This window comes from Mucor mucedo (assembly GCF_025094135.1).
Source record: "Mucor mucedo strain NRRL 3635 chromosome Unknown EV154scaffold_56, whole genome shotgun sequence".
NCBI lineage: Eukaryota > Fungi > Mucoromycota > Mucoromycetes > Mucorales > Mucoraceae > Mucor > Mucor mucedo.
The window spans coordinates 30,268-49,383 of record NW_026252340.1 but is presented as its reverse complement, the minus strand read 5'-3'; the positions used below and the strand labels follow the sequence as shown (position 1 = coordinate 49,383).

General features: G+C 36.2%; 6 protein-coding genes across 6 annotated transcripts; 4 read left to right on the top strand and 2 right to left on the bottom strand.

Moving 5' to 3' along the window:
* Positions 1 to 360: 360 nt before the first annotated feature.
* Positions 361 to 2,030, top strand: EV154DRAFT_564372 (uncharacterized protein; the record flags this gene model as incomplete). Its single annotated transcript, XM_051605838.1, has 6 exons — positions 361 to 663; positions 738 to 1,041; positions 1,110 to 1,198; positions 1,273 to 1,484; positions 1,567 to 1,755; positions 1,955 to 2,030. 6 exons carry the CDS (start codon positions 361 to 363, stop codon positions 2,028 to 2,030), a joined length of 1,173 nt encoding a protein of 390 aa, XP_051456787.1.
* EV154DRAFT_250895 (uncharacterized protein) lies at positions 1,850 to 2,978 on the top strand. Its single transcript, XM_051594612.1, has 3 exons — positions 1,850 to 1,905; positions 1,971 to 2,091; positions 2,146 to 2,978. The coding sequence occupies exon 3, from the start codon at positions 2,173 to 2,175 to the stop codon at positions 2,941 to 2,943; it is 771 nt and encodes a 256-aa protein (XP_051456786.1). The 5' UTR covers positions 1,850 to 1,905; positions 1,971 to 2,091; positions 2,146 to 2,172; the 3' UTR covers positions 2,944 to 2,978.
* A 1,024-nt stretch (positions 2,979 to 4,002) lies between these two features.
* Positions 4,003 to 4,930, top strand: EV154DRAFT_511390 (inositol phospholipid synthesis and fat-storage-inducing TM-domain-containing protein; the record flags this gene model as incomplete). The annotated part of the gene is made up of 2 exons (XM_051601803.1): positions 4,003 to 4,719; positions 4,796 to 4,930. 2 exons carry the CDS (start codon positions 4,006 to 4,008, stop codon positions 4,850 to 4,852), a joined length of 771 nt encoding a protein of 256 aa, XP_051456785.1. The 3' UTR covers positions 4,853 to 4,930.
* On the bottom strand, positions 4,931 to 7,959 carry EV154DRAFT_511388 (uncharacterized protein). Its single transcript, XM_051601802.1, has 10 exons — positions 7,797 to 7,959; positions 7,588 to 7,737; positions 7,384 to 7,530; positions 6,992 to 7,322; positions 6,794 to 6,912; positions 6,017 to 6,732; positions 5,864 to 5,949; positions 5,548 to 5,808; positions 5,348 to 5,481; positions 4,931 to 5,296 (listed from the first exon to the last, which is right to left on the bottom strand). The coding sequence occupies exons 1-10, from the start codon at positions 7,890 to 7,892 to the stop codon at positions 5,000 to 5,002; spliced, it is 2,337 nt and encodes a 778-aa protein (XP_051456784.1). The 5' UTR covers positions 7,893 to 7,959; the 3' UTR covers positions 4,931 to 4,999.
* A 1,906-nt stretch (positions 7,960 to 9,865) lies between these two features.
* EV154DRAFT_511387 (Gti1/Pac2 family-domain-containing protein) lies at positions 9,866 to 10,944 on the top strand. The gene is made up of 2 exons (XM_051601801.1): positions 9,866 to 10,577; positions 10,645 to 10,944. The coding sequence occupies exons 1-2, from the start codon at positions 9,877 to 9,879 to the stop codon at positions 10,886 to 10,888; spliced, it is 945 nt and encodes a 314-aa protein (XP_051456783.1). The 5' UTR covers positions 9,866 to 9,876; the 3' UTR covers positions 10,889 to 10,944.
* A 1,295-nt stretch (positions 10,945 to 12,239) lies between these two features.
* On the bottom strand, positions 12,240 to 16,165 carry EV154DRAFT_590297 (uncharacterized protein; the record flags this gene model as incomplete). The annotated part of the gene is made up of 5 exons (XM_051606871.1): positions 14,971 to 16,165; positions 14,439 to 14,914; positions 12,625 to 12,924; positions 12,314 to 12,529; positions 12,240 to 12,254 (listed from the first exon to the last, which is right to left on the bottom strand). Exons 1-5 carry the CDS (start codon positions 16,136 to 16,138, stop codon positions 12,240 to 12,242), a joined length of 2,175 nt encoding a protein of 724 aa, XP_051456782.1. The 5' UTR covers positions 16,139 to 16,165.
* Between the last annotated feature and the right edge of the window lie 2,951 nt (positions 16,166 to 19,116).

Sequence of the window (19,116 nt, the reverse complement as noted above, 5' to 3'; positions counted from 1 at the left end):
CGCAAATCTTATTGGCCCAATGAAAGCAATAATAAAAAAAAAAAAAAAAGGGCTCATAGCTTATGTTGGTAACCTTCTAATTGTAGCGAGATACATGGTTCTCGTGTAAAACTGTATTCCTGTTATTAGCATACGCACACGTCATATTTTCTTAAAAAAGAAGACACACGTTTGCATCGTTTGTTTTCCATTGTATTCTGTCACGATCCATCGCGATCTCCAGCCGCCATCAACGATCCGGTGAAATTTCATTTCCCGCCAAGAAAAACTGGAAGTCACTATAAAAATGGCCCATTAAAAAAAAAATAGCCATCATTCACATCTTTCTCTCTCTCTTTTTTAACAAATATATACCAAACAATGCCAGTAAAAGTTTCTGCTGAAGATCAAATTTCATTATACAAAAAACAAGCTGTCACAGTGGATGATTACTCCACCAGTAGCTTCATCATTAATATCATAAAGCATCTCCGAAAAAACATGGATTTGCATAGAATCACTTTACCTGCCTTTATCCTGGAACCAAGATCTATGCTAGAGAAAGTCACGGATTTCATGAGCCATCCGGATATTCTTTTACAAGCTAGTCAAACGGAACATCCATTAGACAGGTTTATGACCGTAGTCAAATTCTATTTATCCGGTTGGCATAATGAGCCAAAGGTAAATAGATCACCCCCCCCCTTCTCTTCCAATTGGACGCTAAACATTATAAAAAAAAAAAAAATTACGATTAGAATGTCAAAAAGCCCTATAATCCAATTCTAGGTGAACAATTCAAATGTAAATACAAGTATGATTTCAATGGGAAAGAATCAGATGCTCTCTTTGTAGCAGAACAAGTATCTCATCATCCACCTATATCTGCCTATTATTACTCCAACCCAGAAAACAATATTGTCATGAAGGGAAACATTTCGCCAAAATCAAGATTTTTGGGTACTTGTGTTGGGAATTTTATGGAAGGAGATAATTGTATCATGCTCAAGGATGAAACTTATACCATTACCATGCCCAATATGTATGTCAAGGGAATCCTATGTAAGTCCGTTATTGTTAATTAATATCTTGAAAAAAAAAAAAATTACACACTAAAAATATAAAATTAGTTGGTAGAATGGAACTAGAGTTAGGCGGACAATGTTACGTTGATTGTAAAGAAACTGGATTTAAATGTGAATTAGAGTTCAAGACAAAGGTAAGATATGAAACCCCCCATCACCTTAGTTTTTTTTTTTTTTTTTGGACTGACCCCATCTATGGCGAATTTAGGGCTTTTTCGCGGGTGAAAGAGATGTCGTTGTAGGTAATGTGATCGATACTACAACAGGTCAAATCGTTTGTTCAATTTCTGGAAATTGGGCAGACAAAATATACATGACCAAGGAAGGCGTAACATCCATCTTATTTGATGCAAGCACTGCTATATCACATCCAAAAATTGTGGCAGAGATTAAGGATCAAGGCCCATTAGAGTCAAGAAGGTAGGAAAAAATAAAGTATAGCTTAACCCAAATAGTCAACATAACTGAACCTCTTTTTTTTTTGTGTGTGTGCGCGTAATAGAGTATGGTCTAAAGTGACAGATGCGATACATAGAAGAGATATGGATACTGCTACCGATGAAAAGACCGTTGTTGAGGATAATCAACGTCAAGAGAGAAATCAGCGTGCTATCGAAGGCAAACCATTTGTTTGTACTTACTTTGATTATTCTGAAAACAAACAAATCCATGAATTTAAAATACCCCCGAGGTAAAAAAAAAAAAAAAAAAAATTAAAATGTCATATATCCCTTATTGACGTAATTTCTATTTGTAGCTCTTTATCCGTTACATCAAAACAAGTTGTAAAAAACTTGGAGAAATTTATATTCTCATAAGTGATGTATACATCTATACCAATGTAAATAAAGTTCATAAGCATAAATTAATTTAACTCTCGTCTTAACTAGTCATACGCATAAAAAGAATTGTGATGCCAAAGCACGAATTATTTTTGTACTTTCTATGGTGATTCGTCGTTACTGAATAATCGGTTCTTTTTTTTAAACAGGATCGCTATTTATAAGCTGTATGAATTACAAAAAGAGTCTGTTCGAGCAAATGAATCAATGAAATAACTGTATTGATAAAAAAAAAACAGATAAATTGTCTTGATAGATCTGAATTTATGGTATCAATCCTAGATAGCCGGGGAGAAAGAAAAACCTGTCAATTTCGTGTTTCTTTTTCTTCTACACTCTCAATGTCTGGCCCACTCATTCAGAATTACGACAAAGCGCCGTTCCGTGTCAGAATTGTAAAATACACCTGTGGAACTTGCTTCCGTCGCTGGCAAAGCGCTAATGGTAATTTAGAAGACTACCAAATATGCAAGAACTGTTATTCAAAGTGTTACCCAGGGGAGTATAAATGGCAAGCTCCCAACAAGAAGGGTAATCAAAATCAAGAAACCTTTGTGGCCCATAATACTGAATTATGTGGTAAGTGTATACGCTTGGGATCTTCTTGTATGGAGCTTAGAAATGAAGATAGCAACCCAGGAACTATTGTCAGCAACGAAGATGGCGAAGATTTCATATTGGAAAATAATTCAGATTTATCCAGTTTTCTTGTGATTAAAGAAAAGCCAGATAAAAAGAAAAAGAAGGATAAATCTAGAGATAAACCGAATGACAAGGCTATGACAAGCGAACGCAAAAAAGAGAAGAATAGTGTTACGACAGTTAAGGAAGTTAATATTTTTGAAAACAAAGATAAGATGGAAAACCTGGAGGCAAAGATGGAAGAGACGAAAAATAAGGACATCCCATACTATATTAGTTTGGTTTTAATGATCATTAAGGCAGCCAGAAAAAATAATGAAAATAAGGAAGAAAATGTGTCCAGTGAAGAAAGCAACGTTACATCTTTGGTTGTTAAGCCAAATGTAACTGATTAAAAAAAAATTATCGAGTTAAATGAATAAATATCTAGTAATTTTGCATTTTTAACTTTGTCAATACTAGAGCTGTAGGCCATATTTTCTTCTCCCTTTTCTGAACAGCTATGGGTCTATATCAATTCAAGCTTCATCGTTTTCTAAAAAAGTATCAGCACTATAATTGAGCTGCATCAAAAAATGATAGGCTATTTTACAAAAAACATTAAAGGTAAAAACATAAACACCCTGTTTTTTATACAGTAAAAAGAAAAAACAACCAAACATGCATAGGAAAATCATATAATTAACTATCGGCTGCGTCCTAAATAAAACGTTTCAATCCGTTTCCCTCGTAAGCCGATATACTTAAATAATGTTAATATGTTTCTTACTATTATCCACTTTTATGTCCTTTTTGACGTTGTAAAAGGTCTACTCATTTCACGTAATGTGAGTGACTTGACAAAGATCGACAAAAAGTGTGCTAATTAGAGTCACGGGATATGGTTACACACACAAGTTCTGTTTCTGATAACCCATAAACCAATTCAGTGGACTCGATACACTACTTACATGGGAAGGACATTAAACATATAATAAAGTTGTGACTAAATGGATATCCATTGGATAATTTGATTACCCTGTCGAAAATCGCAGAAAAGAAAACGTCATTGTGCGGAAGTGTTTACACACAAGAAGATATGTTTTTTTTTTGATTAAAGAGTTGTGATGACATTTTAACGTATTTTGATGGAACCAGGTCTATCCCATTTACGAGTGGTTACACCAAAAATAGCATTACTGCGTAATATTGAATGCTTGTAAAAAATGAACAACATGAAGTAAAAGAAAGCCACTGTTACACTGTAATAATTACAGAAAGTCACCGTTCTGACCCACAGGCGTAAATGGGGATATAGACAAATTATGGATAGGTTTTTGTCATGTGTCAATCATCATTTTGTCTGAACTTCAAATTAGCATTTAGCGACATCATGTCCTTCTGCCACGTTTTTTTCTTTTTTTTTTTTTTTTTTTTTTTTTTTTTTTTTTTTTTTTTCCTTTATCTTTTCTATTCTAATGGAATATTTAAAAAAACTACTGAAGCCTCATCAGCTTGTATCTGCTGTACTGTATCCAGCCACAGTGTTTATTGCCTTCTTATATGCTACCGTTGGCAATCCACCAGAGACATATTTCAGCAACAAGAGAAATGTCCTAAACCAGTTTTTTGTAAAAATTGGTTGGTTCTGGGTGACCTTGGTTTACTTTGCATACCTTTATAATGTAAGATCGAAAAGACTTCAAAACACAAATCAGTTTATTCAAGGCACTATTCGATACGTTTTTGTCACTTTATATTGGTATATAATGACCCAATGGTTATTTGGGCCCAGTTTCATCGATCGTGTTTATGTACTGACCGGAGGTAAATGCTCAAGTTTAGTACAAGACGACTTTAAGGCATCTGCTCAATTAGCCAATGTATTTCAACAACAAACTTGTCGACGTCTGGGAGGTCAATGGGAAGGAGGACACGATGTTTCGGGACACTGCGTAATGTTAATTCACGCAAGTTTGTTCTTTTGGGAGGAATTAAGCTGGATGTTTTATAACTTTACTGCATTTGTGGAAATGAAGGTACGTGATAGAGCTCAATATTGGTCTATCGTCTCTGTTTTGGCCATTGCCAGTATTTGGTGGTTTATGCTCTTTATGACTGGCGTATATTTCCATGGGCATTTTGAAATTTTGTCGGGTGCGATATTTGGTGTGTTAGGTTGGGCCACTTTGGTAAGTTGAATAACATGTGCGTTTTTTTTTTATGTGAACGGGTATTCATATCCCCCCTTTTTTTTTCACGTTGTAGTATTTGGGCGTTTTCCCCAAGATTCCAGCTATTGGCGTGCCATCCATATACCTATAAATAAAGGGAATTTTTACATGTTTTTAGAAGCCACTGCAAATCTAAAAGTCATCCGAATTATGTATATTATTTCGCAGTTCTTTTTTTTATATATATAACAATTTATTTATTTTCCGCCAATAAAATCTTTAATCAAGCTGAAAGCGTTTACTGTCTTTGCAAAAAATATAAATAAGCTTCCCCAATGGGTGGGTTTGGTGTTACCGCAACCTTATTATCATTGAATAAAACCCATTCTCCATTTTTATGCACGTGCGAAACATAATGACCACAATGGACAGACGTTCCCTTGTGAGATACAAACGAATCCAATTTATAGTTAAATGGTGCTGTAGCACTTCCAACTACAACCGCTTCCCCTGTCGTGTTCATTGGTGTGGACTCCTCTCCACTGTCATCAGGATGGCTAAATAACCAGTCCAAAGCTCTTTCCGTATCGTTATTCTATAATACCATTAGACATATATTTCATACTACATAAACAGTCTAACTCACAGTCTCACGTAATGCTTTCTTTGCTTGGGCGGCAGAGAATCCCATATCTTGCAAAGTAGAAATTTGACCCTCAGAAGGTCCACTGCTTAAAGCAGCATGAGATGCAGTAGTAGCAGGCAAAGGATCATCAATGTCTAAAATTAGAAATGGGAAATAAAAAGTAAGAAAAATGACCAATAACATGCAAGGTCATTTCTTACCAGGATCTTCCATATGTTCGAACATCCAACTCATGGCAATATCAGCGCCATTGTGACCTGTATTTAACAAAGCTCTCTTACAACGATTCTCGGAAAATCCCATGGATTTGAGTTGATCGATATCATTTTGGTTAAATGTAAGTTCGGAAGAATTACTAGAAGTATCTTCATCCTCAGGTAATGTTTCCTCTCCAGGTTGCTGTCCTTGACTGATATACTTATCGAGTTGAATCAATCCATCAGGAAATTTGATAGCAATATCTGATTAAACATAGAATAAACATCTTTACTCAAATTTTCCTTCATGTTCACTTACTTAATTTTTGAGGTACCCAATCGATGAAAGCGAAACGACGAGGATTGACCACTAAAATTTCAGGGAAAGTGCTGAATCTGACGGATCTAGTAATATCAGTCAGCATTTTCGTATTTCTCATTAAATGCCTATATATGCACATAGAGGAGTTACCTAGTAGCCGTGGTTTTTTCCTTACAATTTGAGCAGTTATACCCATCGAAATTTTCGTCCTTAACAAAGATGTCGAGACACTCTAAAAATTCAACGGGCTCATAAGCATCAGCGGCTTCTCCTTCTCCATTGGATTGGATCTTGTGGGCAGGTACGCTGACAGAAATACTGCTTGTCTTGTCCTTTTGATATCTTACTTTTTTACATTTCGTACACTGAAGTCTTTGCTCTGTGACAAAATCAAAAGCCTTGGTAGGATCATTGTTAGAAACGTGCTCCTTTTGTTGGATCGTTTTACACAGGTACTGGAAAAATTCAAAGGCATCTTGCTGACGCATCGTGGAAAACTCCTCGTGACCTTTTCCTACTAGCGCTTTAAACATACCAGGTGCAATCCCCTCTTGGTACTTTACACCTTCGTCGTTGATAAGCGGTTGTGAATATCTACCTGATAAAAGACCGTCGGCTAATTTATGAAGTTGGCAGTACCAGCATGTTGCAGGATCTGTCGTACATGTCATGGCATGATCGTTTAGTTGCTTAAAGTATCTTTCTTGGAATGATTCAATGTTGAAGACGGATTGAAGCACAGAAGCCATGTAACAACTATTACCCAAGTTCTTAAGCCCTGTGTATCCAGGACCAAACTTTGGCTCTAATTGCTTACCATCCTCCGTAGTCATGCTGAAATCAAACTTCATGTTCTGTTCTAATTGCTTTTAAATTTTTTTTGTCAATACACTAGTTTTATCCTCAGGGACTATGGGCGTAGCTTACTAATTCGGTCATGCTCTTTTCGGTTTTTGTTTGATGAGCAACATTGATACCCCAATTAGCAAGGTGAGTAGCCAAGTCATTATCCAATCTGGCTTCATCACAACTGTAACAATAGATATCTACAGAATGCCGCACATTCATACTCGCCATTAATCACTCGCCTCCCATATATAAAAAAAAAAAAATGGCATACTTTACCGGCAGTTCCTTCCGCAGTGATTGTGCCTAATTTAACATTGACACCATGACCGGTTTTTTCGAAATGATCAATTGCATGATTATTTCCTCCTGAACCATCATATTGTTTACGTCCACAACCCAAATTACCACAGGCTAAACATAACCATAAATTTTCATTCAATTCACAGTCTGCACAATGTGCCAAATCCTGTTGCTGTAATTTTTTGGGCGCATCTTGGACGAGACAAAGTGTGTGCTCGCAGGGTGTAATCACCTCTTCCCATGCTTTTACCTCAGATTGTTTAGCAGATGAAAGTGAGGACAAAACAGCATCCACAATAGCGTTCAACTGATAAAAAATAATTAAGTATATGTCTATAAACATAAATCAGATTGATTTCAAATCATACCTTGGGTGTGCTTTCTTTCGATTCTTCAGAACCGTTACAAGCATAACAACGGACTTTAGTGACATACTCGTATTGAGGCTCTTCATTTTCCATAACAATAGCAATCTTGCTAATTTTTTGGGGTGGTGGAGTTCCATCGTCGTTGACCTATTATTATGTTTTAGTACATTAGCGAATGACACAAAGAAAAAGAAAACTCGTTACTCTTTTGGGTTGGCTGACTACGAGGCGACGAATATTGACAGTCAAAGGGTGCTGCGTCAATTGGTAATGAGTTAACGCGTGATGTCTATGTGTGTCTAAACATCCACCGTTAAAACAAGATAGACAGACATCAATACCTTCAGGTCCATCCTAGTAGAAAACGTGGTTATTACATGAATGATCCTTGTGGAGATAGTAGATCAGTTTACTTGATTGTCAAAACATTGAGTACATTCTTCTTTATGTACTTGTGTGTAAGCAGAAGGAGGTGTTAACGAAGCGTTTTCAATATGTGAGCAAACCATTTTATAGCATAAAGAAACTACAAATGCATAAGATTCTTTTTTTTTTTTCGACTTTTTTTTTTTTTCGTGTAAATGAAGCAATGACGTGGATTACTTTCGATCTCAGTTGACGCAGCTTTGGGCTTGTGCCTGGTGTCAGACTTTTGGTTCTTTCACACCTTGAAAAGTTTACAGAAAATATCTTACTTTAAAAAGAATTCTTCATGTCGTCAATACTATTTATTTTTGAGTTACCTAAATTTATTCCGATATATGTTTGTTTTCCCATTGAACATCTCGTTATTGTTTATCTTGTCATATCACACATCTCTTTTATAAAAAACGTTAGTCTTTTATTCCGGCTGCATATGATGAGTAAAAAGAATGGATCGCTCAAACCCCCCCCCCTTTTTTTTTACTTTGGTGTTAGCTTTTCTGTGAAAACCAATTTACCTAAACCAAACGTGATTTAAAACTATCAGATCTACTTAACATTACAATCTGCGCACGGACCCTCTGTTGATTATACTTTTTTAAAGTAATCCCAATAAATGTATACACTTGCTATATGGAATCATGCAGTTACGGTCAGTGGTATATCTCCAAAAAGCGTTGGCCGCAGCGTAATATATCTCGGATGGGACGGAATTGGACCTGACTCGCATTTCAGAAGGTGTTCACGTGAGATGATTTTCTTTGGTAATTGTACGAATACAGAAATAAACTTTGGTGGCATCTTTATTTACTATCCTTTCTTCTTTGGAATAAGTTTGACAGAGAGAGTCAGTTTAAAGGTGTCATAATACGACACAAAGAGAAGAAAAACCTGTAACATGTATGCAAGGTTTGTTTATGCTTAAATAATTCACTTTGGTCCGGTTGTTTATTGTAACACGCAGCAAACACGGGGTGGCTAAAAAGAATTTCAGCCGCCCTGTAATTTCTTTAATATGCTGTATGATATCATTTGTATACCAAACATTGTTGCGTTGTGTATTTGTTTCGGGTGCAATTGAAATATTTTTTTTTGTGACAAGGATGCACATTCTACATCATGTCTTTTTTTTTCGAAATAGAAATTATATATATATAAAGATAGCATATGAAACATGTAAGCAGTTACAGCATGTATAAGCCATTTGGATATTCTCAAATGACCTGATATTTTAGAAGGATAAACATCCATAACGGAAGGCGTCATCCTTATTTCCCTTATACACCATAGCTTGTAAAAAAAAAATCTTAAAGTATTATGACAATCAATAAAATAGATGCGAAATCTTGTTCAAAGTTTACTTGTCAAGGATCTCCACAATTATATCTAAAGTGTGCCTGAATAGACATCAACATGATTTTTAACTAGAACCACAAATAAAGTCAACTTGTTACACCATGACACTAACTCGTTTCTCTTGCTCCCCCTGATAATTGAGGATTACAAGATGATACATTTAGCTCTTGAAAAAATGCTGCTAATATAAATGCGTTTCCTCACGGGGGTAAAAGCATGACCTATCCGTTGCAAAATTATACGTCCATAGATTTAGAAATTTAAACGTGGTTATTATAGACGCAAAAAAAAAACTGGCTGTCGTATATCACAAGTATATGAGAAAAAAAAACGGACCAACTGTTAATCATGCATACACGTGTTAGATTTCTTATTAGTATAACATGTGAGCAAGATTTTTTTTTCTTGCTATATAGGGTATATCTAAACTGGATCAACAAATTGACTGGGGGAAATTGAAGATTTAATTGATGATATCCATAGAATACAGGGACATACCATATCGAGAAAAAAAAATATAATACAGATTTTTATATGTAAATATATATATAAGATGTCATAGCTAAGCATGCAGTCGACAGGGACATAAATAATGTGTAAATGTATCATAAGCCGTACTATACTATTTATATATTTTTTTTTTCATGAATATAAATATGAAAACAATTCATGTACATTTTTCTTTTCTTTTTAAACATTTCCTCTTTCCCCATTATGACATCAAACAAAAATAAAAATAAAATTGTCACAGAAACATTTCATGGATATATTGAAACTACTCGAGATGCACTATTACTGTTCGAAGCCTGTAAAAGAGGCATCATTCCACGTACATCAAGGAGACTACAAGACAAAGAACGACATTTGATTCGAAGTGGTTCTATATTTTGTTTTGACGAACACGAAAGTGGTATAAAACGTTGGACAGATGGTTTGGTGTGGAGTCCTTCTCGAATTTTGGGAAATTTTTTAATTTATCGTGAATTACATGACAAAAAATTAACCAGAAGTAACTCGGCCGATTTTGGAATGACGCATGGTGGCGCAACAAACATAGATGGACGTAGCAGTGAGATGTTAAGAAGCCGGAGCCTTGATAGCGCTACTTCGCCCTATGGATACTCCGTAGCACATGACCACCTCCGACGACAGCGTGAAAAGGCTTTACTGGGATCTCTCAAAAACTCATACAAGTTCAAAAAAAACGGTTTAATCAAAAAGTCAATGTCCCTAGTTGTTGATGGTGTACAGCAACATATCATCAGTTATTATACTAAAGAGGATGTCTTGTCTAATAGACTTAAAACACCATCGAGTATGACTGAGCTATCTTCACTCGAAGTATCATCCGGCTTAAGTTTGAAACAAAACTATCGTATGCCACTTTTTATGTCTGAAGAAATCACAAATGACAGGTAAATTTCATGCAATAAAAAAAAAAAGAAAAACGTAGTATTTCGTTTGTTAACCTCTAATCTGTAGATTTATGAACAGTGAAAAGGGATATTATGACGAGTTAAATGTACCTCAGTATAACATGGGCTCTTCGTCGTCTTCGTTTACCTCCTCAATATCTAGTAGCATCAGTGGTAGTAGCATCAACAATTACCACACTGAATTCAGTGACAGCCAACTTCCTCTTACAAATAATAACTATCCAGTCAATCCATATAGTTTGTGTAATCTCAATTCAGACATTTTAATATTATTTTCAGACACCTTTTAAAAATTACTATTGGCCTTGTATATATTCAACTATAAATAAATTAAACATACTCTTCATATTATTATTGAAACAAAATTATTTTATATTTCCAAGCCAGATTTTAAATTAAACAGTTTTGCCTGGAAAATAAAGCATCTGTATTTTTATTATACCACAACCTCGTTTTTATTTACTATGGTTGATTTTTTTTTTTTTTTTTTTTTTTTTTTTTTTTTTTTTTTTTTTTGGAGATCTACCCATATATAACATGAGGACAACCACATAAATTAAATTGTAGTCGATAATCAATAAGAAGGCACTGATGATGCAACCTAAATGGAAAAGTACATTTTATCAATACCAAGCAGATTATAGATGTCATATTCATATTTCTGTAAATTTGTTTATTAAGATTGCCAAGCTTGTAGCTTATAAGTATAAATCTAAGGCTAAAAATGTTTCTTCTTCGACGGAAATTGACGAGTGCTTTATATAAGTTTTCATACTCTAAATTCAATGAATATGAATGATGCTTTTCAAATAAATTTTATTCATTATTCAGATGGTGCTCACAAAAATCTCTGCATAGTATGAGCTTACTTGTTGAATTTTTTATATTCCATATAAAATGTGAACTGTGTTTACTACGGCAATTTTTGGCTTTGTATGACATGTCTGGGGTGACAAGTCACAGAGAAAAATTAGTTACCGGCCCACCCGGAGATCCTTGCATAGCTAATATGGCTTGCATGAGATTATTTGATAAGTTGAACCTTGAACATATTATGTTAGTAAAAAGTATATTTAATCATAGAGTTTTAATTATTTACTTATTTGGATTATTTACACCACGGCGGAAAGGTGGGAGAGTAAGACCATCTTCTAAAACTAATGCTGAGAATCCTATCAGAGCAATGTTTAACGCACCATTTCGGTCTCGATTTGACGTGGTTGGCTTGTTATGCATGCGTCTCGGACAGTTTTTGTTAACGCAAACAACTGCATCTTTTATTCTTTTTATGGTGTTCCCTCTTCTAACTACTTGCTTAGTAGTGGTTTCAAAACACAAAGTGCAAGTAACAGTTGATTTATATTCGTCAACAACCATAAACTTGTCCTTTTTTGTCTTTTAAAGCTCTGTAATTACTGGTTTTAGGCTTCTCCTAGTATGACCCTTCATAAACGTAGTAATACCGGACCAGTTTCCCAGAAATGACAATACGACATTGTTATTTCCCTTTCCTACTGACGTAACAAGTCTTTTTCTGTGGCGGCTAAAAAATACTTGATAGAATTTTTTTGTACGTATTTTCCTAGTGAGCCTTTTTTTTCCAAATATAAAACATCAGTTTGTACTTTCTGGTTTTCTCTCCTATGTTGTTCTTGTCTATGTTTTGTGGAAAAGGTATTATTTTTCATCATCTTGGCCGTAAATTCTAGACTAACTTGTTTTTCGTTTGTAGCAGATTCTACTGGATCCAAGTTCTTTAAAGCAGTATATCTGTTTATACTTTCAAACAGTAAAGAGCTTGATGCGTCTTTAAATGAACCAATAGCCACTACCCCTGGGTCTATTCCTTGGACTGCAATTTCTCCTTTTGCTAAAGATTTTATATCTTCATCTGAAATGACTTCCTTGTTTATATTGTCTGCTGGCTGAGGCTGTTTGTGCAATATTTTATTCAATCAATACATTTCTGTTCTATTGTTAGAGATAGTGGCATGTACACTCTTTAACTCCGAATATATCTTGTCACAATTAGCTCTTGCTTCTTTAAGGTCGTTGTATTATTCTCCTCGTCCCATTTATCCTTGCCTCTTTCTTCAATGTTTCTTGCTTGATCCATTCTAAGTTTTTCCAATGGAAGAAGTAAACGGCTTAGACGTGCCTGCTTTGTTTTAGACTCTTTGATTCCTACGTTTAAATTTGGAATAGCTTCTTTTATATTGGCAATATCATTGAGGTCATCATTATTCTTATGAGCTTTCTCCAATTCTGCACGCGCCTTTGAATCCAATTTGGAATAGTTTTTAAGTGTGCTTTTGACTCCTAGAAACTGTAGGGTATACCAAATCGAAAATATGAAAGAAAAGGTTGGATGTAATTTCTGCTCTGTCAATATTCTTTCTAGATAACTTATATTAAAAAAATTTGAGAATATCAACCGTTTGTCGTTTTCCGTAGAAATATCCAAGTAGTTTGTGAAGTAAGTATTTTCTGACTTGTGCATGTTGTACGATTTAGCAAAAAGCAAGTAAAGTCATTTACTGTCCACCCTGTCGTATTTGGGTACGATTCCCCATAAGAATAATTAAGCAAATCGTTTAAATAAATAAACTATGAAATTAAAACAACCTTTGATGTTGCATATCAGCATACGCTTGTATACTGCTATACAACTTCTCCTACTTCGATTACATACTTCTATATTAAAGATTGCATGATTGGCCTAAATACGATATACGAATGACAGTTGGATACAGAATGCTATACCACTGAGTTACGATATCACCGATCGAGAAGAGAAGCTTCTCAGATCAAATCAAGAATTATAAGAAAGAGAAACTTAATATTAATAGTTCTCTCAATGGATTAGCTACCCAGAGAGAGAATAGAACAGCTATCAATATAAATGGTTCATTTACTTATATATCGATATAATTATACTGCTGATAAAGAGTATAAAGAAATAGTGTATGAATTAATGGATACCTATCTTCTACAACCAAATATACAAATATCGATAAGACATTTTATAATTGGGATCGTAATTTATTCATTACAAAGATAATGAATAAATGATCAACTATTATGTTCTATTGCCAATTACACTTGACAAACAAGTATGCATCTTCTACAGTAACCGTTGCATGATCTGATAAATAAGTGTCTTGTAATACTAAAGATTTATTAGAATACTCATGCTCCCGATCCACTGATATGGGACAACGTTATCTGGAAACAATTCTAACGAGTAGTATCCATTTAACCCAAGGCAGGAAACAAAGTATAGATCTATTCCAAAACCAGAAAGGTTGACTCATCATTAAAACTCAGGAGAGTTGTGCAATATAAAAAGGATCAATTATTTCATAGCAGCAGAGTTCTTTTAGTCTATTTTTACCTCTAATAAAAATATACTTTTATCTCATTACTTTTCTATGTAATATTTTGTCAAATACCACACACCCTAATGGAGATTTTTTTTATCTGAAATCGGGTACAGGCTGCAAACCCCCTTCTATTTCTTTTAAATTATTTTTATCTCTAATAAAAATACACTTTTTTCTCATTACTTTTCCATTGTAATATTTTTTCAAATACCACAGTATTCAAGTTCTAACAGTATCACTTTTGGTTTAACGTGCGATCGGACTTAAATGTTCCAAACCTTAATTTCATTTCAATATTTTTATTTTCGAAATCGTGACATGGTGCCTTTTTTTTTTTTTTGAAATGTCTGAAGGTAGGCTTGTACATGCCAAGATCCTTGAAAATAGAAGCTCTTTAAACTCAGTCAAAAATAAAGGAAAAACGAAAAGTTTATTAAATGTTTTCATCAAAAGTTACCTTTCGATGTGAAAGGTAACTTTTGGTTACAAATTTGTAAACATCACCAGCCACCTCTCTACCGTCGTCACACTTGCTGTAGGCATCAATATAATTCATGCATCGCTGAAAATACCGTTTGATTTTGGCGACATCTCCAGCCTTGTCCAAAAACCCGGGAATTTTGGGCTCAAGTGATTTGAATGTGTAATCACAATGAAGACGAGCCTCTCTTTTAGCTCCACCCCAATACATCTCAATCCAATTACATTCACAATGGTACTCGGGGTAGAGTTCAAAGATGTGACCCGCCTTCTCCACTGTCTCTTGAAGCGCCGTTTTTTGGGCAAGAAAATCTGGACGACTGGCTAAAAAATGCCTAGCACAGCACATAGATTTTCTGCCCGGGAAAGGATTCTTGCAATCCACCTTCCAATCCTTCCCCTCTAAATCAGCACCGAACCATTGCTTTCTTTCAGCAAGAATATTGCGAATACCTGATTAAAAAATAAATAAATTATCTCCTAGCTTTATAACATAATCAATTATTTACCTTTAAAGTACCTTTCTTTACGAGTAATTGTTTTCCCCTTTCTGTCTCTTAGGGTACTCACCTTCTCAAAAAAAAAGTCCTGCTTTAAAACCTCTCCGCTAGTCAATGTAACTGTCGTAGGACGAAACTGAAATTTTTCAGTTACTGGCCATATCTTCTCCTTCAATGTCATTCTTGAGGCAACCAGAGCATCCTCAGCAAATGCGGAATGGTTTGAGCTGTTGTCAAACAAAAATACACCAACGCAATTGGGATGGAGCAGCTCAAAAAGCTCAATTGCGTCATCTTTGAGCTGCTCGACCATGTGTTTATAGGTCCACCAACCTTCTCTATCACCACCGGCCTTAAAGTACCTTCTTGAGGTCCAAGCGCCACTCTTCATCGTTCCATGACAAGGGCACTGGAACTCACTGATCATGATGGAAGATCCAGGCCCTTTTTTACGAATGTAGTTTTCGTCGCTAGTAAGCCAGAAGTCGCTTTTTCCATCGTTTGCATAAAAAGTGCTTTCATCGTGGGTTACAAAAACAATCTTCTTTTCACCATCATTCAAAACAGGTTCCAACACCTCTTCTTGGTTGTCATCTTGGTAAAATTCAGAGCGCTCCATGTATTTTTTCATGCGTTTACTCCAAGCTTGTCTATATTCGACGACATCAGGTCTCTCGTGACCATCGAAAAAAATAGCCTTTTTGTTTTTACGGTAAGAATAGCCCCATTCGTAAAGATATCTGGCCACCGTAGTTTTACCAACGCTTCCAGTAACACCGAGAGTGGCAGGAATAACGTCCTCGTCGATAAATTTTTTAATATTATCTACTGTTCTGTAATTGGCAGTAGTCTTCTTGATCATATCCAAAACCTTGGTCTTAACGTCGTTATCAGCTAAGAAAGAGACACGTTTAGCATGAACACCTTGACTATGGTTGGACAAGACTTGATTTTCAAGGTATTCATTTGCCCACTTGATAATTGCTTTATGTCTGTAAAATTTGGAGCAATTGGGCCAAAGAGAATTTGCTGATTTCTTAGCTGCCTCGTGTTTTTTCAAACCTTCCAATCGGTTTTGAAAGTATTGCTGTATAGACACATAGCGGATATGATTGTATGAATCCACGTTACTACCATCGAGCGATTTGTTCATTACTGGCTTAGCAATAATTGGCATATCCTTGAACAAAACTCTAATTTTTTCAAGCTCTTTCTTGGTATGAGCCACGTACTCTTCTTTTTCTTCAGCGCGAGAGTCATAATTTTTTTTTTGTATGAAAGAGACTAGATCTTTATTGTTTAAAGTCAACAATTCGAATCGCAAATATTATTGGACCGGACAATTGAGTGACTGTGGAATAATGGGTACGGGGATGGGAATTAATGTAAGGGTGGGGCGAAGGAGATGATGTGAGATATTTTTGGGTTTTTAGCTTTTGTTATTTTTTTGATTTTTTATATTTTTGGAAATGTCCATATCCTCTTCTTGTTCTATGAGTAAAGAAGCGATTGTTTGCTGAGTGCGTTTGACAGTGGTCTCTACGTGAAAGGTAATGTCACGGAAAATTTCGTTGAGGTGTGATAGCCATATCGAGTGGATAGTCGAGCCTAGCAATTGTATGAAGTTGCAGTGGGGGAGTGTGGTGATTGTGCCTTGATATTTGAGCTGAAAAATGCTTTGTATAATAATGGCTTGTTGTTCTGGTTTGGATAAATCTTGTAATTGATTGAAAGCAAGTAATATAGAAGCCCATACGGACCATCGTTGAGGACAGGTGACGAAAACGTGTTCTGCATTTGCGAGTATGCTTGGGCAGATGTCACAATTGGGACTGTTATGGATATCAGGGAAGACTCGATGGAGGAAGGATTTGACAGGAGCTTTGTTGTGGACCAAGCGGTACCATATATTGCGTGATGTTGGATGGAGACTGGTCTTCCAGAATTTTGTCCAGGCTGTGGTTGTAGGATGACTGTTGGATGAAGCTGAAGTGAGAGATTGTCCCGTCATGAGTTGTCGTACCAATCGATTGATATTAATCCTGATTCCTGCAAATTGTTTGATGCTGTCGTAGAAGGGGGTCAACATATGATGTACTATGGGAGACAGGTCTAGGTGTGATTGTTCAGGTAGTATCGGGATGTCTGTGTTAAATGTATTTCCAGGGGACAAGCATTGACGAATAAAGAATAAATTTAACATTATGATGTTTTGATCCAGTAGTCGGAAAAAGTGTCTGGCCAAAGTAGGATGTTGTGTGAGTGCGGAATAGGGTTTGCGAATAATATACGTGTTACTTTCGTCTATGCTGAATAGTTGATGTGCAAACATCTTTTGAATTCCGGGTTTGGTGAAGGAGTCTTCGGTAGTTGTTGTGTTGGTGTGAATCCAGATGGATGAGAGGGGGAGTTGAAGGCAGGTGTGTTTGTTGATCTGAAGGCTGGTCAGGTTTCTTGGAATGGAATCGACAGCTTGGAAGATAGTGCTAAATGGGTTATAATGATTAGTAAGGGAGGTAGCCCGATATTTTGTTAAGAGCAATGGTAGGTGATGGTGTGGTAAATCCCCGTTGTAGGATCGCAGTCCAAATTTGAGGAGAGTGTACACGTCTTTTGGGCAGTCAGTATTGGAGCCATAACCTTCTAAAAGGGGTTTTAGCCAACGCCACTGAAAGACCCTTTGTTGAAGGCCGATGTTTAGGATCCCGAGTCCTCCTTGTGATCGTGTTGTTTGAAGAATCGACAATTTGAGTTTTGGAAACATTCGAAACATAAGGAATTGGTATCCAATCGATTGAATTTTGGCTATCTGGGCTTTAGTCATGGGAAATAACCGAATAACATGCCATAGTGTTGAGTAGATTAAGGAATTTAAAACTGTAGCTCGTCCACGGATTGACAGTTGTCGTTGTTTGTGGATGTTGCATGCCTGTTGAATCTTATCCATCAAGATGTTAACATAATGATTTCGTTGACTGGTTGAAAAACAGAGTTGATAACCCAAGTAACGCAGTGGAGCTGTCGAGTATTGGGAGTGCCACTTAGTGATGTTGTGGTTCAGTAAGAATTGTGTCCAAGCCTCAGAAGGTTTGCCATTGAGTGCAAAAGCTTCGGTTTTATCATAATTCAGTTTGGCATTGGAGGCTTCGCTGTAGAGGGCGTAGGTCTCTTGAAGGATGTGGAAGTCCGAGTGATTTTTAAGGAATACTAATGTATCATCGGCGTAGACACAAAGTCGCAAAGGTTTGGGGATCAAGGCCGTTTCATTATTTAGTGTATAAGTAGAAGTAGGCGGTGTACTATCCGGTGGTGTTGACGTGAACGGTAACCCGGAATAATCGGGGTGTTTTGTTATTGATTTCAGGAATGGATCGAATGCCAAGTTGAACAGGAGCGGGGAGATCGGATCGCCTTGTCGTAATCCTCGGTTTTGTTGAATGGCTGGTGAAAGGTGGCCATTAATATTGACCTGAATGGAAGTGTTAAAAAATAGCCCGGTAATGGTATTAATAAGGGTCTGGGGATATCCAAAAGCTAATAGGGTGGCGCGTAAATAGTCTGATGATACCCTATCGTATCCTTTTTCTTGATCGAGTAGAAGTCCAATACAGTTGTAGCTCTCGTCATCCGGTGTTATCTGATGTTTGACGTGTTCAACGGCTAGTTGAAGGGTAAGTCCATGATCGCCAATGAAACGTCCTGGCATAAAACCTAGTTGTTGTGGGCTAAGGATGTCGGCTGCTGAGTCCATCATGCGCGAATTGATTAATCGAGTAAATATTTTGCTATCTGTATTAATGAGCGCAATTGGGCGCCAGCATTTTAGTTGAGTGAGATCACCTTTCTTGGGTAGCAGGATCATCGATGTTTTCAACCAACTGTCCGAAAAATTGATTTTGTCAACGCTTCATTAAAGATGATGACACAAAGGTTGCTAAAATAAGTGTCAGCAAGGATAAGTTTTAAAATTTCGTACGGTATAGAGTCCAAACCCGGGCTGCTTTTGCCAGGAGATCGTTTGGCACCTTCTAGAATTTCCTCTAACGTGATTGGAAGGAGTAATCCTGCAGCAGTATCTTTGGTTATTTTGCAATCTTCAGTAATGTGTGATAAGATAGCATTAACAGATGAGGGATTGATCGGATCCGGGTTAAA

Excerpts from the sequence above, each read along its gene's own strand:
- EV154DRAFT_511387 (XM_051601801.1), top strand. The coding sequence starts at position 9,877 with ATGACATCAAACAAAAATAAAAATAAAATTGTCACAGAAACATTTCAT. Across the intron at positions 10,578-10,644 it reads GAAGAAATCACAAATGACAG|ATTTATGAACAGTGAAAAGG; the intron begins GTAAATTTCATG and ends TCTAATCTGTAG.
- EV154DRAFT_511388 (XM_051601802.1), bottom strand. The coding sequence starts at position 7,892 with ATGGTTTGCTCACATATTGAAAACGCTTCGTTAACACCTCCTTCTGCT. Across the intron at positions 7,323-7,383 it reads CGAAAGAAAGCACACCCAAG|TTGAACGCTATTGTGGATGC; the intron begins GTATGATTTGAA and ends ATTTTTTATCAG. Across the intron at positions 5,950-6,016 it reads GAAAAAACCACGGCTACTAG|ATCCGTCAGATTCAGCACTT; the intron begins GTAACTCCTCTA and ends TGATATTACTAG.
- EV154DRAFT_250895 (XM_051594612.1), top strand. The coding sequence starts at position 2,173 with ATGGTATCAATCCTAGATAGCCGGGGAGAAAGAAAAACCTGTCAATTT.